The sequence below is a fragment of the Lineus longissimus genome, chromosome 6 (assembly GCF_910592395.1).
Source record: "Lineus longissimus chromosome 6, tnLinLong1.2, whole genome shotgun sequence".
Classification (NCBI taxonomy): Eukaryota; Metazoa; Nemertea; class Pilidiophora; order Heteronemertea; family Lineidae; genus Lineus; species Lineus longissimus.
The window spans coordinates 7,558,145-7,571,929 of record NC_088313.1 but is presented as its reverse complement, the minus strand read 5'-3'; the positions used below and the strand labels follow the sequence as shown (position 1 = coordinate 7,571,929).

General features: G+C 42.6%; 1 protein-coding gene and 1 long non-coding RNA gene across 2 annotated transcripts in view; one reads left to right on the top strand and one right to left on the bottom strand.

The window, feature by feature from the left end:
- The window catches only part of LOC135489006 (uncharacterized), a 29,704-nt gene extending 21,506 nt beyond the window's left edge, over positions 1-8,198 (bottom strand). Inside the window, exon 1 of the long non-coding RNA XR_010447087.1 lies at positions 8,111-8,198. This is a non-coding gene — a long non-coding RNA (uncharacterized LOC135489006). The remainder of the gene's footprint in view (positions 1-8,110) is intronic.
- A 243-nt stretch (positions 8,199-8,441) lies between these two features.
- On the top strand, positions 8,442-13,241 carry LOC135489002 (uncharacterized). The gene is made up of 3 exons (XM_064774065.1): positions 8,442-8,510; positions 9,054-9,145; positions 9,428-13,241. Exons 2-3 carry the CDS (start codon positions 9,061-9,063, stop codon positions 10,843-10,845), a joined length of 1,503 nt encoding a protein of 500 aa, XP_064630135.1. The 5' UTR covers positions 8,442-8,510; positions 9,054-9,060; the 3' UTR covers positions 10,846-13,241.
- The last annotated feature ends 544 nt before the right edge of the window (positions 13,242-13,785 follow it).

The window sequence follows — 13,785 nt, the reverse complement described above, 5'->3', positions numbered from 1 at the left end:
TCTTATAGCTCCGCTGCAGTTAGGCCTAGGTGTGCAAATGCACTCACACTTTGCTTCTCGTTTTCTTGTTGATACTCTATATAGGCACGGGTTTTGTAGTTCATACTTTGAAATTCAGAAGTTTGAGACGAACGCTGCTACCCAAAGTGGAACTGACATCCCAGGCTACATACCAGGTCATTTCATTCAATATGCTGCTGATAACGTTGACCACAATGTCCGAACATTGGATGGTAGCGGTACATTTAACGGGATGGGTATTATTGCAAACATCACACCAAAGGTAGCAAGCGCATCCGTTATCAAACGGGGGTTTGTAACCGCAAATGATATAGCCCAGGTCGGAAAGATCGATATTAGACATTACACTGCCCCAACCACCTGATTGAAAAAGCTTGAGTACAATACAATCGTGTTATCAGAGATACAGTCACCGGAAAAAATGATGAATGTTGACCTTTTGTGGAAAACAACATTTGCGGTTAGACCACAGAGACCAGCCTGGTCAGGTTTCATGCAATTGATCCCTGGAGCATCATCAGTGCGACTTCTACCCATGATAGACATGGACCCAGGTGATTTGACTTGCATATATTCTACGTTGTGTTTCGTGTTCGATCATTCCAGACGGTACAAGGCCACTCCTGTCATCACGTTCGACCAACCACTCTGGTGGAAGGCTACATCAATCCTGGAGAATGAAAGAGAGGGAAGTGAGCTCCAATCAATTGTAGTGGGGCAACGCTTTTCTCCACTATGGACGTCACGAGTGCGTACAATAATGTGCTCGTAAAAGAATCCGATATTCCGAAAACTGCCATATGCTCCAGATATGGGCTTTATGAGTTCCTGTATATGCCTTTTGGTAACGCTAACTCAGCTCAAACTTTCCAGAGACTAATTGAGATAGTTTTGGGGGCAATGCAGTGGATATCAGTGGTTTTGTATTTAGATGACATAATATGTCACGCTGACAATTTCAAGACGCATTTAGAAAGACTCCGTGAAGTCTTTCAACGATTGGGAGACGCAGGGCTTAAACTAAAGCCATCAAAATGTGCGCTTTTTCAAACCGAAGTGTTGTTCCTAGGACATCTAGTCGACAAATCTGGTATCAGGCCAAACCCCAATAATGTCATGAAACTAGTGAACTGGCCAACCCCTAAGAATCAGACTGATGTCCGTGGCGTGTTAGGTTTAGCTTCCTATTACCGTTGCCACATAAAAGGGTTTTCAGAAATAGCTAAACCACTCACTGAGGTGACTAAAAAGGACACAAAATTTGTATGGACTGAGAAGTGTCAGGAGGCCTTTGAGAACCTCAAACGCATCCTCACAAGTCCACCAGTTATGGCTTACCCTGTGTCAGGCTGTCCTTACGTGATACAATTGGTGGAGTTCTCTCTCAGATTCAAAATGGGGAGGAAAGGGTTATTGCCTATGGTTCTAGAACTCTGAACAAAGCAGAAAAGAATTACTGTGTGACAGATCGGGAGTTGTTGGCAGTGAAGTTCTTTATAGAACACTACAGGTTTTATCTATTAGGACAACCTACTTTCACTGTAAGAACAGACCACCAGGCTATCTTGTGGCTTTACTCTTTAAAGGAGCCGAAAGACCGCATAGCCAGATGGATTGAAACGTTGTCACAATATTCATTTGAGATACAGTATAGACCAGGAAAAAACCACCAAAATGCTGACAGTTTATCTAGGTGTCCAAACCCGCGTGACTGTCAATGTGACAATACTGATAACACCATACACTGTGGGCCTTGTAACAAGTGTCAAAAGAGGGCTGTTAATATCAGGGGTCGACAAATCCGCTCGCCAATTCGCCAAAGGCAAGTAGAAATACCGCACTGGCGCTTAGAATGAAAAAAGTACGCGTTTTCTGGCGATACAGATAATTTATGAAAAACCTGTTTACTCGCCACACCGTTTTTTGTCTGCCGCTAGCCGATCGTACAGGTGGGCTTTTGTCCACTCCCTTGACCTCGTTGCCAAGGCTACGGGTGATTGTTATTGGCCGACCGTCGTCTGCCGGAACATGTGGATAGTAATGGTAGTAGGCCTTACTGCTGTACCGGGTAATTTAGATGGCTGGCAGTCGTTTTGCGGTGGGATAATGATCGTTGAGTGACGGCGGAATGTTTATATGCGATACTTACGGCTGTGTTTGTGTAACTATTTGCTTGGATTTAAGCATGGCGGAGGTGAATTTAAAGAGGGCGGCTGCAAATTTAACAGGGCGGGCTAATTTTAGACGGGGCGCATTTTCACTGCTCAAATTTAAACGGGGCGCCTGCGCCCTGTTTAAATGGCCTGGCGAGAACACTGCCTTATGATTCGAAGAATACAAAGTGAGCTTGCATGGCCGTAATGATCAATATCTTGACACCTTAGGGCTCTCACTGAAAGACTAAAAAAGAGGCATGCTCTTGACGCATGTGCAAACTTTAGCAGACGATGCCGGATCATTAGAGCTGATTATTTGCCTAGTCGTCGTATCGCAGGGTCTGGTCTGGCGGGCGTGGGTCACTACCACATTTGCATTGTTAAGCCTAATTTCAGAAGGCCTAGGCCTATAGACTGCACTGAGCCAGATTAAGGTAGAGGTGGTTGCTGCCGCTTATGTTTTTTATCTCTTTTTAACAACAGGCGCAGGCAACGGATGCCAGAACGAGCTTCTAATATTTCTGAGCCAATCGAGTACAGCAGCTCCTCCTCCAGTCTGAATGATTTACCAGATGATGATGTTGTGGTACAAGATCCACCAAGCCAATCTCAAGCTGTAGCACAGGTTAGTCTAATCTGTCTGATCATATAATTATTTCATTAGTTTCATGACACGTGTTTTGTCAAATAAATAGAATTATTTCATTAGTTTCTTGACACGTGTTTTTTCAAATAAATAGATTTCATTTCATTTTATTTCAGGGTGGTACTGGGCCGCCTCGTGCCGTCTCTGATGAGTGGCTGCAGAAGCAGTTGAAGCAGAGGTCATGGATAATGTATGATGGTGTAAATGATGTCATCAAATGCAGACTGTGTCTGGAAGACCCTAAGAGACTGAAGACTAGTTCATATGTAGTGGGACTGGGTCGTAATAACTGGAAGGAAGATGGCTGCAAGAAGCATGAACACTCAACCAGGCACAGAAATATTGTGAGGGCAAAGTGGTGCAAACAAAACCTTAGTGCGACACCGCTAGCTCGAGCAGCGAAACATATGGATCAAGCTAGGCTTGCAAATATGCGGGTTCTTTTCAACACGGCTGCTTTTGTGGCTAAAACTGAAAAACCGTTCACTAATTTTCCTGAACTGTTAAAGCTACAGCGAAAGAATGGTGTTAAGATTGGGGAGGAATACTCTAATGACAAACAATGTCAACGAGTTATCCATGTTATTGCCAAAGAACTGCAGGGGGAGCTTGACAAGTCTGTCAAGAACTCGCCATTCTTGGCCGTGCTCTTGGACAGTAGTGCGGACATATCACAGAGAGAGAACTGTAATCTTTATTGTCGTTTCATAGATGGTGGTGTGGCAAAGACAGAATTTTTTGCTGTAGTGCATATGCCAGCTGGCGATGCAGCTACATACTATAACAAAGTCAAAGAAGTGTTAGGTGCCCGTTGTACTGACTGGCAACAAAAAACTGTGGGCATCGGTACTGACGGAGCTTCTGTAATGCGAGGGCGTAAAACAGGGCTGGTAACCAGATTGCAAAATGATAACATGCCAACACTTGTGCCTATCCACTGTATTGCACACAATTTACAATTGGCAATTGCTGATGTTTTTGGAGAATTCCAATACATAAAAGATGTTTTCAACCCAACAGTAAAAAATCTGTGCAACTTCTACGCAGCCTCTCCTAGGAGAATTGAACAGCTTGCAACTCTTGGAAATGTTTTAGATGAGGCTGTGGTAAGGCTTGGGTCTGTGCATGGGGTACGATGGGCTGCCAGTGAAGCTTCTACCTCGAAACACTTAAGTTCCTGTCTCTTCAATTCCAGAAGAATGATCTGTACATCTGTGACGTTCCTTCACTTGTTGAGAACTGTAAGGCCAAAATGCAGGACCTGCAAAATGCTGCTGGCAAGTATTCCAAGAAGTTTGACAATGATTTAGCTACGAACCTCGAATTCAGAGGTGTCAAACTTACTGCGGATACTTCTCGTAGCAGGGGTGCACCAGCCGAAGAGTCATTTGAGGTTTTTAAAGAAAGTTTGATAGCTAGTACCCTTTCTTACATTGATGATCGGTTTGACAACTTGCTGTCAGAAGATTCCCTCTTGAATGCTACTTCAGTATTTGACCCACTGTCTTGGCCAAGCAATCCAGAGCAAACCCAATCTTTCCTGAAAACCTTTGGTAACAAACAAGTTAAACAACTAGCTGAACATTTCTCTGTAAACATAATCCGGGCACAGTATGGTTCAGGTCATGAGGATGACACTACAGAGGAAGAGATAATTGCAGCCATTTTGGTTGAATGGATGGTTCTGAAGAGAAAAACTGTTGGTGGTGTTCTAGGAAACTTTATCACACTGGCTAAGAGGGTAAACGCTCAACAAAAGAGGTTTCCTTGGTTATCTTTATTGATACAAATAATCCTTGTCCTCCCTTCTAACACCGCATGCTGCGAGAGAGGATTCTCTAGTTTGAACAGAATTAAAACTAAGCTGAGGTCACGAATGTCAGAGTCTAGTCTTGCCGACTCTATGGTGGTCAGTGAGCTGATGCCATCACATGAAAGTTACAACCCTGACAGGGCCATTGATATCTGGTTCTTTGAGACAGCTGGGACAAGGCATGTTGGTCCTCAGAAAAAGAGGAAATTGTGTAAAAGGCGTAAGGTAGACGACATAGCTGTCCTAGACCCAAATGTAAAGGAGGTAGTCCGTCAGCAGGATGACGAGGGTAGTCTAACTGAGGGTTTTAGTGATCATGGTGACGGGGACAATAATTCAGCAGTATCATCTGAGTACTGAGAGTAAGATGACGTTATCTTCAGCTCTACTACTAAAAGTTGGAAGTTGGAAGTGACTAGCTTTACATGTACTTCATTGATGGTCTTATTGTAAATCATCTATATTCTGTAAAGTTCTCCAAGCAGGAGTTCTAACATGAAAGGTTTGTAATTAAATAGCCTTCTTTGGAAGGCAACTTTAGTAATTTAACAGTTTTTTTTAAATTTCCAGCATACATAAAAGTTAGTTTGTTGCACTTGCTTATACATGGTTGCACTTGCTTATACATGTAACATTTTGACTGTAGTAAACGGACAAATAAATGTTGTTTTTGAGAATTCGGTTCTTCTTTTAGTTCTAATATTGTAGAGAAATGAAAAAGATCTTTACTAGAGGCCAACCTGAACGTAAAGCCATCAAATTTCAATTGGGAAAATTGTTCCACTTGTGTAATTATGCCATCCCTCTTCTTCTAGACTTTAGACTAGCTTCCTTTTCTTATAAAACTGGTGGCATGCTCAGTTTTAATGGCCTTGTCGTTTTAATGTTGTGGGTGCAGTTAGAGAAAAAGAGGTTGGGTGGTGAGGAAGGCATAAAGGGTGTATGCTACCAGCAAATGAGAAAAGGAAGGTGAGGTTACATAACTACATGGAGAGATACACTACTAAAACAAGACTAAAGGAAGAAAGCTATATGTACATGTAAATACTAGCTAGAAAAGCTTTTTTGCTTTCATAAAGACAATAAGTGCAGAAAAAAGGAGACTACATACAAAATGTGCATTTTATTTATTCCTAAAATGACCTTCACTTTAAAGTGATATCAAGTTATGGTTGGCCCCTGAACTTTCTTGAAAATCGGAGCCATGGCGACTAAAATATTTATAACATGGTTGGCCCCAAACATTTTAAAGTTTGGAAGCCAATGGCTCCTATCCTCTTATTGGATTTGTCTAACACTGAATATGCTGAGTGATTGGTACCAATACACCGAGGTCAAACGTGTGACCTTGAGGTCAGAAAATGCGCGGCCTGTTTCAGTGCCTGTAGGTGAAAATTTGGAAGAACTTCGCCTTAAACAGCTCGGTGACCCAGATTTTGCACCTCTCATCAAATGGCAGGAGAATGGTGTCCGCCCTTATGGTGATGAAGTCTGTGAATCTAGTCCAACCACTCGTCATTATTGGAACTACTAGAACAGCCTATGCTTGCGAAATGGTGTTCTGTTCAAAAGGTTCACAAAAAGAGACGGCACAGACAATTATTTGCAATTTCTAGTGCCCCGGAGCATGAGGTCAGAAGTATTGCGAATGAACCATTCAGCCTTGCTAAGTGGGGGACATCTTGGGAAGAAAAAGACAGTAAATAAATTACTCCGTCATTTCTATTGGTTTGGTGTCCGCGAAGATGTGACAATTCATATTGCGAGATGCGACGAATGTGCATCCATTAAACCATCACACAAGCCACCGCGCGCACCACTAGGTTCTATGCCTGCAGGGGGGGGGGGGGGGGGGGTGTTAGACCGATGGTCAACAGACATTCTGGGGCCGTTCCCTATCTCAGAAAAAGGCAATCGCTATGTGTTGTCTGTGTGTGACTATTGGACCAAGTGGGTCGAATTGTTCGCCGTGCCAGACCAGACCAAACTGCGGTCACTTGCGCTGACAAAATAGTAAATGAGGTCATTGCCAGGTTTGGTTGCCCGTTGAAGCGTTCGACTATCCCATTGCAAGCTGCATGTCCACTTGCAGTTCGGGTTTTTCTGATTTCAAGCAATTTGCATATTTCTGCAAATATTTTGCTTTCATAATTTCTCCCCTGGTCGCTATGGAGATCTAATCAATAAAACATTGGTCTGAATGATCAAAGCCTATATGAAGGGACAACAAAATAAACGGGACGAGAACTTAGGGTGCATGGCCGCCGCTTATAGGGCCACCCCGCACGAATCTACCGGTTTGTCGCCAAACATGTTAATGCTAGGGGGAGAAGTCAGACTTCCGGCAGAAGTTATGTTTGGCACAGGCAAATCACACCCAGACGAAAATATCGCGTCATATGGTGAATATGTATCAGAACTCCGTGACCGGTTTCTAAGAGCTAATGACGTAGCGCGCAAGAACCTCAAAAAGTCCGCTGTTAGGCGAAAAGAATACTATGATGCAAAAACGGTTTTGACTAAGTATAAGAGGGGTAGTCTGGTGTGGATTCTGTCAGACATAACACAGCACCACATCACCCCAAAATTGCTTTGTGCATATGAGGGCCCGTATTTAGTTCTGTACAAGATCAAGATTTAGATTACCGGGTTCAGCTCAATGAGCAGGGTAAAAACAAGACTGTACACCATAATCGTCTAAAACCATACTCTGGTAGCGTGTATCTGCAGTGGGCTAAAAAAGCACTTAAGGAATCAAGGAACTACCCAAAATATACCCAGCAACAGGCACTAGGCTTGGGGCAATTTTAGGGATAGGCTAGATCTTGAGCAAAGTATTTGCACAGGTATTGTAAGTTCTCTCTGCACAGTAATACCCCGTGAGCCAAAACTTATATCTCACTTTTATATTACAGCAACCATGTCCTCCGGTTTCCGATGCAACGAGTGTGATGGTGACTTCAAAGAGTATCACCAGGCAGTTGCCCACGTAATGAAGACCCACTTACCAACGTCACAGGTGCCGTGGTATTGTCTCATTTGTCACGCACGCATGAAAACAAACTTTGTTGCGGCACGTCATTTTTATGCTAAGCATCAGTGAGAAGCGGCCAGGGGCGCGGACTTTTATCGAAGTATGGCGGGAATGCGACGTGATTGGAGAAAAGGAGACTTTCTAGGCTGGATTCATCCTCAGCCAACCATTCCAACCATGTCTAGTTATACAATAACGCCACGCATTGGCAGCATTGTACGTGTACCTAATGCCACCATTGTATGCCCAGTAGTGGAATGTGTGATGAGACGACCGTTATTAGGGAGTTCAGTGAGGCCCAAAATGGCGTCACGCCAAGAGGTGATCATCTTAGGTTTTCCAGAAAATTCACATATTTTCAGTTCATTTATTTTCACAGAAAAACACCATAAAATATCTAACCTTCAAGAAATAAAGCGTAGATATATCATATCTCTCACCTTCATGTGTCATAAATTCATTTCTTGGCGATTAACAAACAAAATTATTCAATTCTGACAGATGATAACAACATGTTTTCCATCCACGTTTAATTGCCGGTAGTGACAAAAATACATTACCGGGAAATTCGTGACCTCAAATGAACTGGTGCCCGATTGGCTATCACAGCAAATGACGGCTCATTTTGCTGGGAATTCCCTAGTCTTTCCCGGTATCCAAGTGGAATTTTTCAAGAAACAACAACCTTGTCCTAGGTACCATATTTTACACACATCACATGGCAACGACCCGGAAACTTACCGTGCATAATGCCGACATCCAGACTGGAAACGAGGTTGCCGATACCGCTGTTCACGGCGCTCAAAACAGTGAATTCGTCGTGATTTTATCGGGGTTTTCGTGAGTAACTTTTTATTACACTTTAACATCTATGAGGATTAATATCTTGTCCATCTATTTAAACCCATTTCACTGATGATAGCGGCCAGGAACCGAGACATTTTGACAATTTTATCTGGCATGACAAGCGCTTCTCGCTTCCGCGATTTAAAAATGGCGGACGGTTGGTGAAGTTGAAGCGAGAGGGCAGAACGATCGTTCTAACTGCCGTTTCCCCCAAGATTGAACACACAAAATACCTGCATCAACATTTGGAGTAGTTTTAGCGATCAAAACATCATGATATGTGTGCAATGTGATCGGAGAAACGGCACACAGACGGTGAATGTGTAGTGGGGAGTGAGTGCGAATATGTAAATAGCAGTGTACACGGCACACAGTAATAGAATTGCATCTTCATTTTCTACGGTTCGCGCATGCGCATGAGTGCCTTTTTCGTGCCATTAATTGGTTTTCCCCCCTCTGTTATGTGGTACTGCAGGGGTTGAAAAAAAATTTGTTATGAAATGAGCTTGATACTACAGGTAGTCTTCTTTTTTTCAGTTGAGACATGGCCACCAAAGATGAGCTTCTTGCATTGTCTGGATGGCAGTTGCAGGTTATTGAAGATTTGGCACACCAGAAGCCCGTCGAAGGTATGCAGACAATGAGACATGACTGAGTAGGCGTGTGAATTATGTATTGGTGAAACTTGCGCGTCTCATGTTCAGGGAGCTAGAAAATAAATGAATATTACATGTACATGTATAAGAAATGAAAAGTCAGAAAACAGATTTGTTCAAAAATTTATTTCTCACTTTAATGTAAATAAGGAATACAGGAAAAATACTATAGTAGGTCTAATAGTAATACTTTCCACAAGATAAGATGTTTTTCGCTCTCAATGTCAATCTCACAGTTGATTTGTTTCTTTACAGGTTCATCTCTGGCTGGTCTCGTGCCGAACAATGCCTTCTTCTCATTGCTGATAGAGACAATTGAAGAATCAGCAGATCTTTCATTCAAAGACAGCCTTCCATCTGTAATTAAAAGACTGGGTTTGACAATACCCCGAAATATCTCGTCATTTATCCGGTCAGTGAGACGCTGTGCAGCTCGTTCTGTTCAACTGTCTATCATTCCCAGAGGTTTGAACATTGAGAACATTGACACCTCACCACTGTGTACGCAAGCAGGAATCACCATTCCTTGGTTGTTGGAATGTGCAGACAATTTGAAACCATCAACGTCACTTACTTACAGTATGCTCTGGGAGCTAAGTACAATTCGGGATAGACAGAAGAGGACTTTCTTCGAGCTAGCAAAGTGGATTCAGAGAATTCTGAACTCCACTGCTCCGCCCAGTGGTAACTCAGTTAAAAGAAAGCTCAAGTTCATTTCCAAGGAAAGATATCGTTTAAGGTTTAGTCGAGATAAAGTGTCCGAGTTTATGTCAACTGAGTACAAGATGCCTGCAGTTTCTGCAGACTCTGCTAGTGCTACTGCTAGTGTGCCTTTAGAACAAGCCTTTGTTGATAATAGAAATGTCTCTACTGAGAATGTTGTTACTTTCCCAACTCTTGCTATGCTTGCTGCAAATGCACTTGGCATACATGCTGATCGGGTCTTGCAGGATAATCTCTCGCGCTTACAATCACTTACCAATTCTGTTGAGCAGGCAAGTAATGAACTGGCTAATTCTGAAAAAGAGAAGCAGAGTTTGGAAGAACATCATACATGTCAAAGGAAAGTGTTGTTAGAATTGCAAACAGATATCGAACTTAACCATGTTAAACTCAATGAATTGAAACAGAAGGTGGGTACATATGGGTACCACAACGTTTACAGACGAGACAAACGGGCAAATGAGGCAAGACAGAAATTAAAGGGAGCTGAGAAAGATATATCTGAGCTGAAAGATACTGTTGCTCAACTCAGGAGAGAACTTTCCACTGCTTTGAAATTGAAGTCAAAGCAAACTGTTAAGCTGAATAATTTGGAAAAGGGGAATTGTTCCAAGTGTGAACAAAATAAAGCTGTGATCGAATCACTGAAAGCAAGGCAGATTGCCTTGGAATTTGAGAATGTTTCTTTGTTAGATGAAGTAGCTGAGCTGAAAAATCAGGATTTGGAAACTTGTGATTTGAATAACAATCTCAAAAAGAATGTGATTCATACTAAGGTGGGAAAGACGTACAGAGCAGAAATTCGTGCCATTTCCATGCAGCTCATATCTTTGGGTGTAGCAGTTGGTAAAGTGAGTGAAGTTGTTCGTTCAGTAATTGAAGGCCTAACTGGTATGAAAATAGGTAGGCTACCTTCAAAGGGGACCATGAGTCAATTACAGACTAGGTGAAGCAATGCTTAAAAATAGGAACAACACAGTACACCTTGATGGAACAAAAAAACGCTTTAAGGAGTATGGGAGCTTTCAGATATCAATGAATAGGGAAGAGACATACTCAATGGGCATTGAAGAAATGGTTAGTGGGCATGCAGAACAGTACCTTGAGACGCTTTCTGAAGTCTTCGACGACATTGCCTCAGTAATGGCTTCAGATTCACAGTCTGAAAGGGAAATTAAGATGATACATGCTGACATGTCATCCAGGGTAAAAAACCTAATGACCGACAGACACATTGTAAACAAATCGCTCAAAGAACGGTTTGAAGTTGCCAGAAAGGAATTATTCACTACATACTTGGACGGATTTTCAGAAATGACACCAGATGCTCAGCATGCAGTGACAAGTATTCATGGGTTATTCTGTGGGCTACATGTTTTTGCAAATATGGGGACAGCTGTGGCGAAAGAACTGAAATTGTTTGAGGAGATTGCCCTCCCAGATGATACCAAGATCACGTAGCTGTCCTTTCAAAAGGGAAATGCTCGATCATTTGATCTCGTGTTTGAGATCTCGCAGGCCTGCACGTACACAGGTAACCAGAGATCTGGATGCGCAGCCAACTGGGAGGATTATTTGCTTGGGTTAGGACATAAAAACAAAATAATCACATTTCTGCATCATAGGTTTAATATTTTATTTGTAGACGGGGGAGCCATATACTATCACAGAGAGCACTTGAAAAATTTCTTTGATGGGTACAATCTGAATGACAACAGATTATTGCGTTGCATCAGAGAAAGCATCGTTTCTCCAATTTGCCTTGCTGCAGGCCGGGCACTTGGGATCTTTGGCGCTTTAGTAAGTACTCCACTGTGGCAACTGATAGACCGTAAGGATGAACATATACTCCATCACAATGAAAATGGCAACACCTTCTACTGTCTCTGAAAAACTTTGCAGAAGATTCTACTCCGTTGATACGTGGCGTACAAGTCTTTGATCAAATTCCAGTTCCAAATGATCCCATCACTGCAGAACTTTTCAGCAACTGTGACCCACTCGTACAGCAACTTACAAAGGAATGTCTTGAGCTGCTTTCATTTGAGGTTTCAGGTATCGTATCAAAGCAGCTGCTTGATCAATTACCAGGGGGAACATATCATATGCCAAGTCCCACTGTGTTGCAAGAAACTGCTTCCTGTCCATCTACAAACAAGGTGTCGGAGAAGGACTTTAGCGATGTTGACAGACTCGTGAATCGTGCACCCCAGAAATCTACTCTCCATATTGCTGCCAACGTCACATTTAGAAATAATCGTACAGCAGATAATCTGAAATCCCTACCTCATGACAAGTTTGTGAATGTTATTGAAAAATCACGACTTCTTGCTCAGAAGAGACGGCAGAAAAAACGGGAGAGGATTGCAGGAATTAGGAAGGAAAGACAACAACTCATGGAGCAAAACAAAGCAAAAAAGGAGGAGAAGAAACGTCGAGACGGTGAAAAAAACAGTAAACTTAAATGAAATGGCCAGGGCCATTGTGCTCACCTCATGTGGAGGAAAGATGGATAAAGAGCATGGTATTGTGTCATGTAGTGTTAGGTTTGATGTAGGTCCAAGCAATTACAATTTCCCCAATATGGCCAATTTACAGTACATTCGACCTCTGTGACCTTGAAAAGTAGGTCAAATCAAAGAAGACTCGGGTGACACATTGAATGGTTGTTAGAATTAGATGTACCTATGATATAAAATTGGTGCCAATCGGGCAAGTCATTACTAGGAATAATGGCATTTTGATGAATTTAGGATTTGGCCCCCTCCCTGGAGGCCAAACGGAAAATCAGATCGCACCAAACTTCGGTACCTGAGATCACCTGACCAAGGGGTACATGTGTACTTAATTTGTGATCAATAGTCATTGCAGTTAAGAAACGTGCCATAGTTACGGCCTGACGGCGAATTTACGTCATTTGACCTCTGTGACCTTGACAAGAAGGTCAAATTGAAAACCTGTGTGACATATACTGTATGGTGGTTAGATGTACCCATGATATCAAATTGGTGGCAATCGGGCAAGAAGTTAAGGAATAATCACATTTTTAAGGTTTTTGGATTTTGCCCCCTGGTGGTCAAGTGGTGAATCATATTGGACCAAACTTTGGTCCCTAAGATCACCTGACTAAGGGGTAAATGTGTACCAAATTTGGTATCAATAGTCATTGCAGTTTAGAAACGTGCCATCGTTACATCCTAACGGCCAATTTACACCATTTGACCTCTGTGACCTTGAAAAGGAGGTCAAATCAAAAACCCGGAGGATATATGATGCACCTTTGCTAGAAGTACCTACCATATTTTTTTCAAAATTTCCCGACTACTATTAAGGGAGATATTGCACATTTTCACTTTTAACGTTTGGCCCCCTGGTGGCCAAACCATGAAACGAATTGGACCGAAACTTAGTTTCCAAGGTGTCATTACATAAGGGTACATGTGTACCAAGTTTCAACTCAATAGCTCTAACAGTTACGAAACGTGCCCTGCTAACGGACGACGGACGACGACGACGACGACGACGGACGCCACGGTATGGGATAAGCTCACCTCTGCTAAGAGGTGAGCTAAAAACGAGTAGCAGACCTTGGAGGAGTGTGGAGTGTGAAGTCAATAGCAGATATTGACCAGAAATTGAAATCTCTCAAACAGTCCAGTGTTGCCAATCGCCGACAGGCATTGAAGGACCAGATCCAATACGTGGGTCTGGCAAAGAAGGCCAAACGTGGATTGACTTCCTTTTCTAAAGGTGGCAAACAACTCACCATTCCTGAACTGAGTGGAAACTTGCTTTCACTCTCGTCACTCCCTGGTACTGTTCCTCCTCCAGATGTCTTTCAAATTGAACATGTCATGCCTGAGCATCCGGTCCGCCCTGTAGAGGAAAGA

What these genes read in the sequence shown, in the direction of transcription:
- LOC135489002 (XM_064774065.1), top strand. Translation starts at nt 9,061, where the DNA reads ATGGCCACCAAAGATGAGCTTCTTGCATTGTCTGGATGGCAGTTGCAG. An exon ending in ACACCAGAAGCCCGTCGAAG is followed by an intron (nt 9,146 to 9,427) that starts GTATGCAGACAA and finishes GTTTCTTTACAG; the next exon opens with GTTCATCTCTGGCTGGTCTC.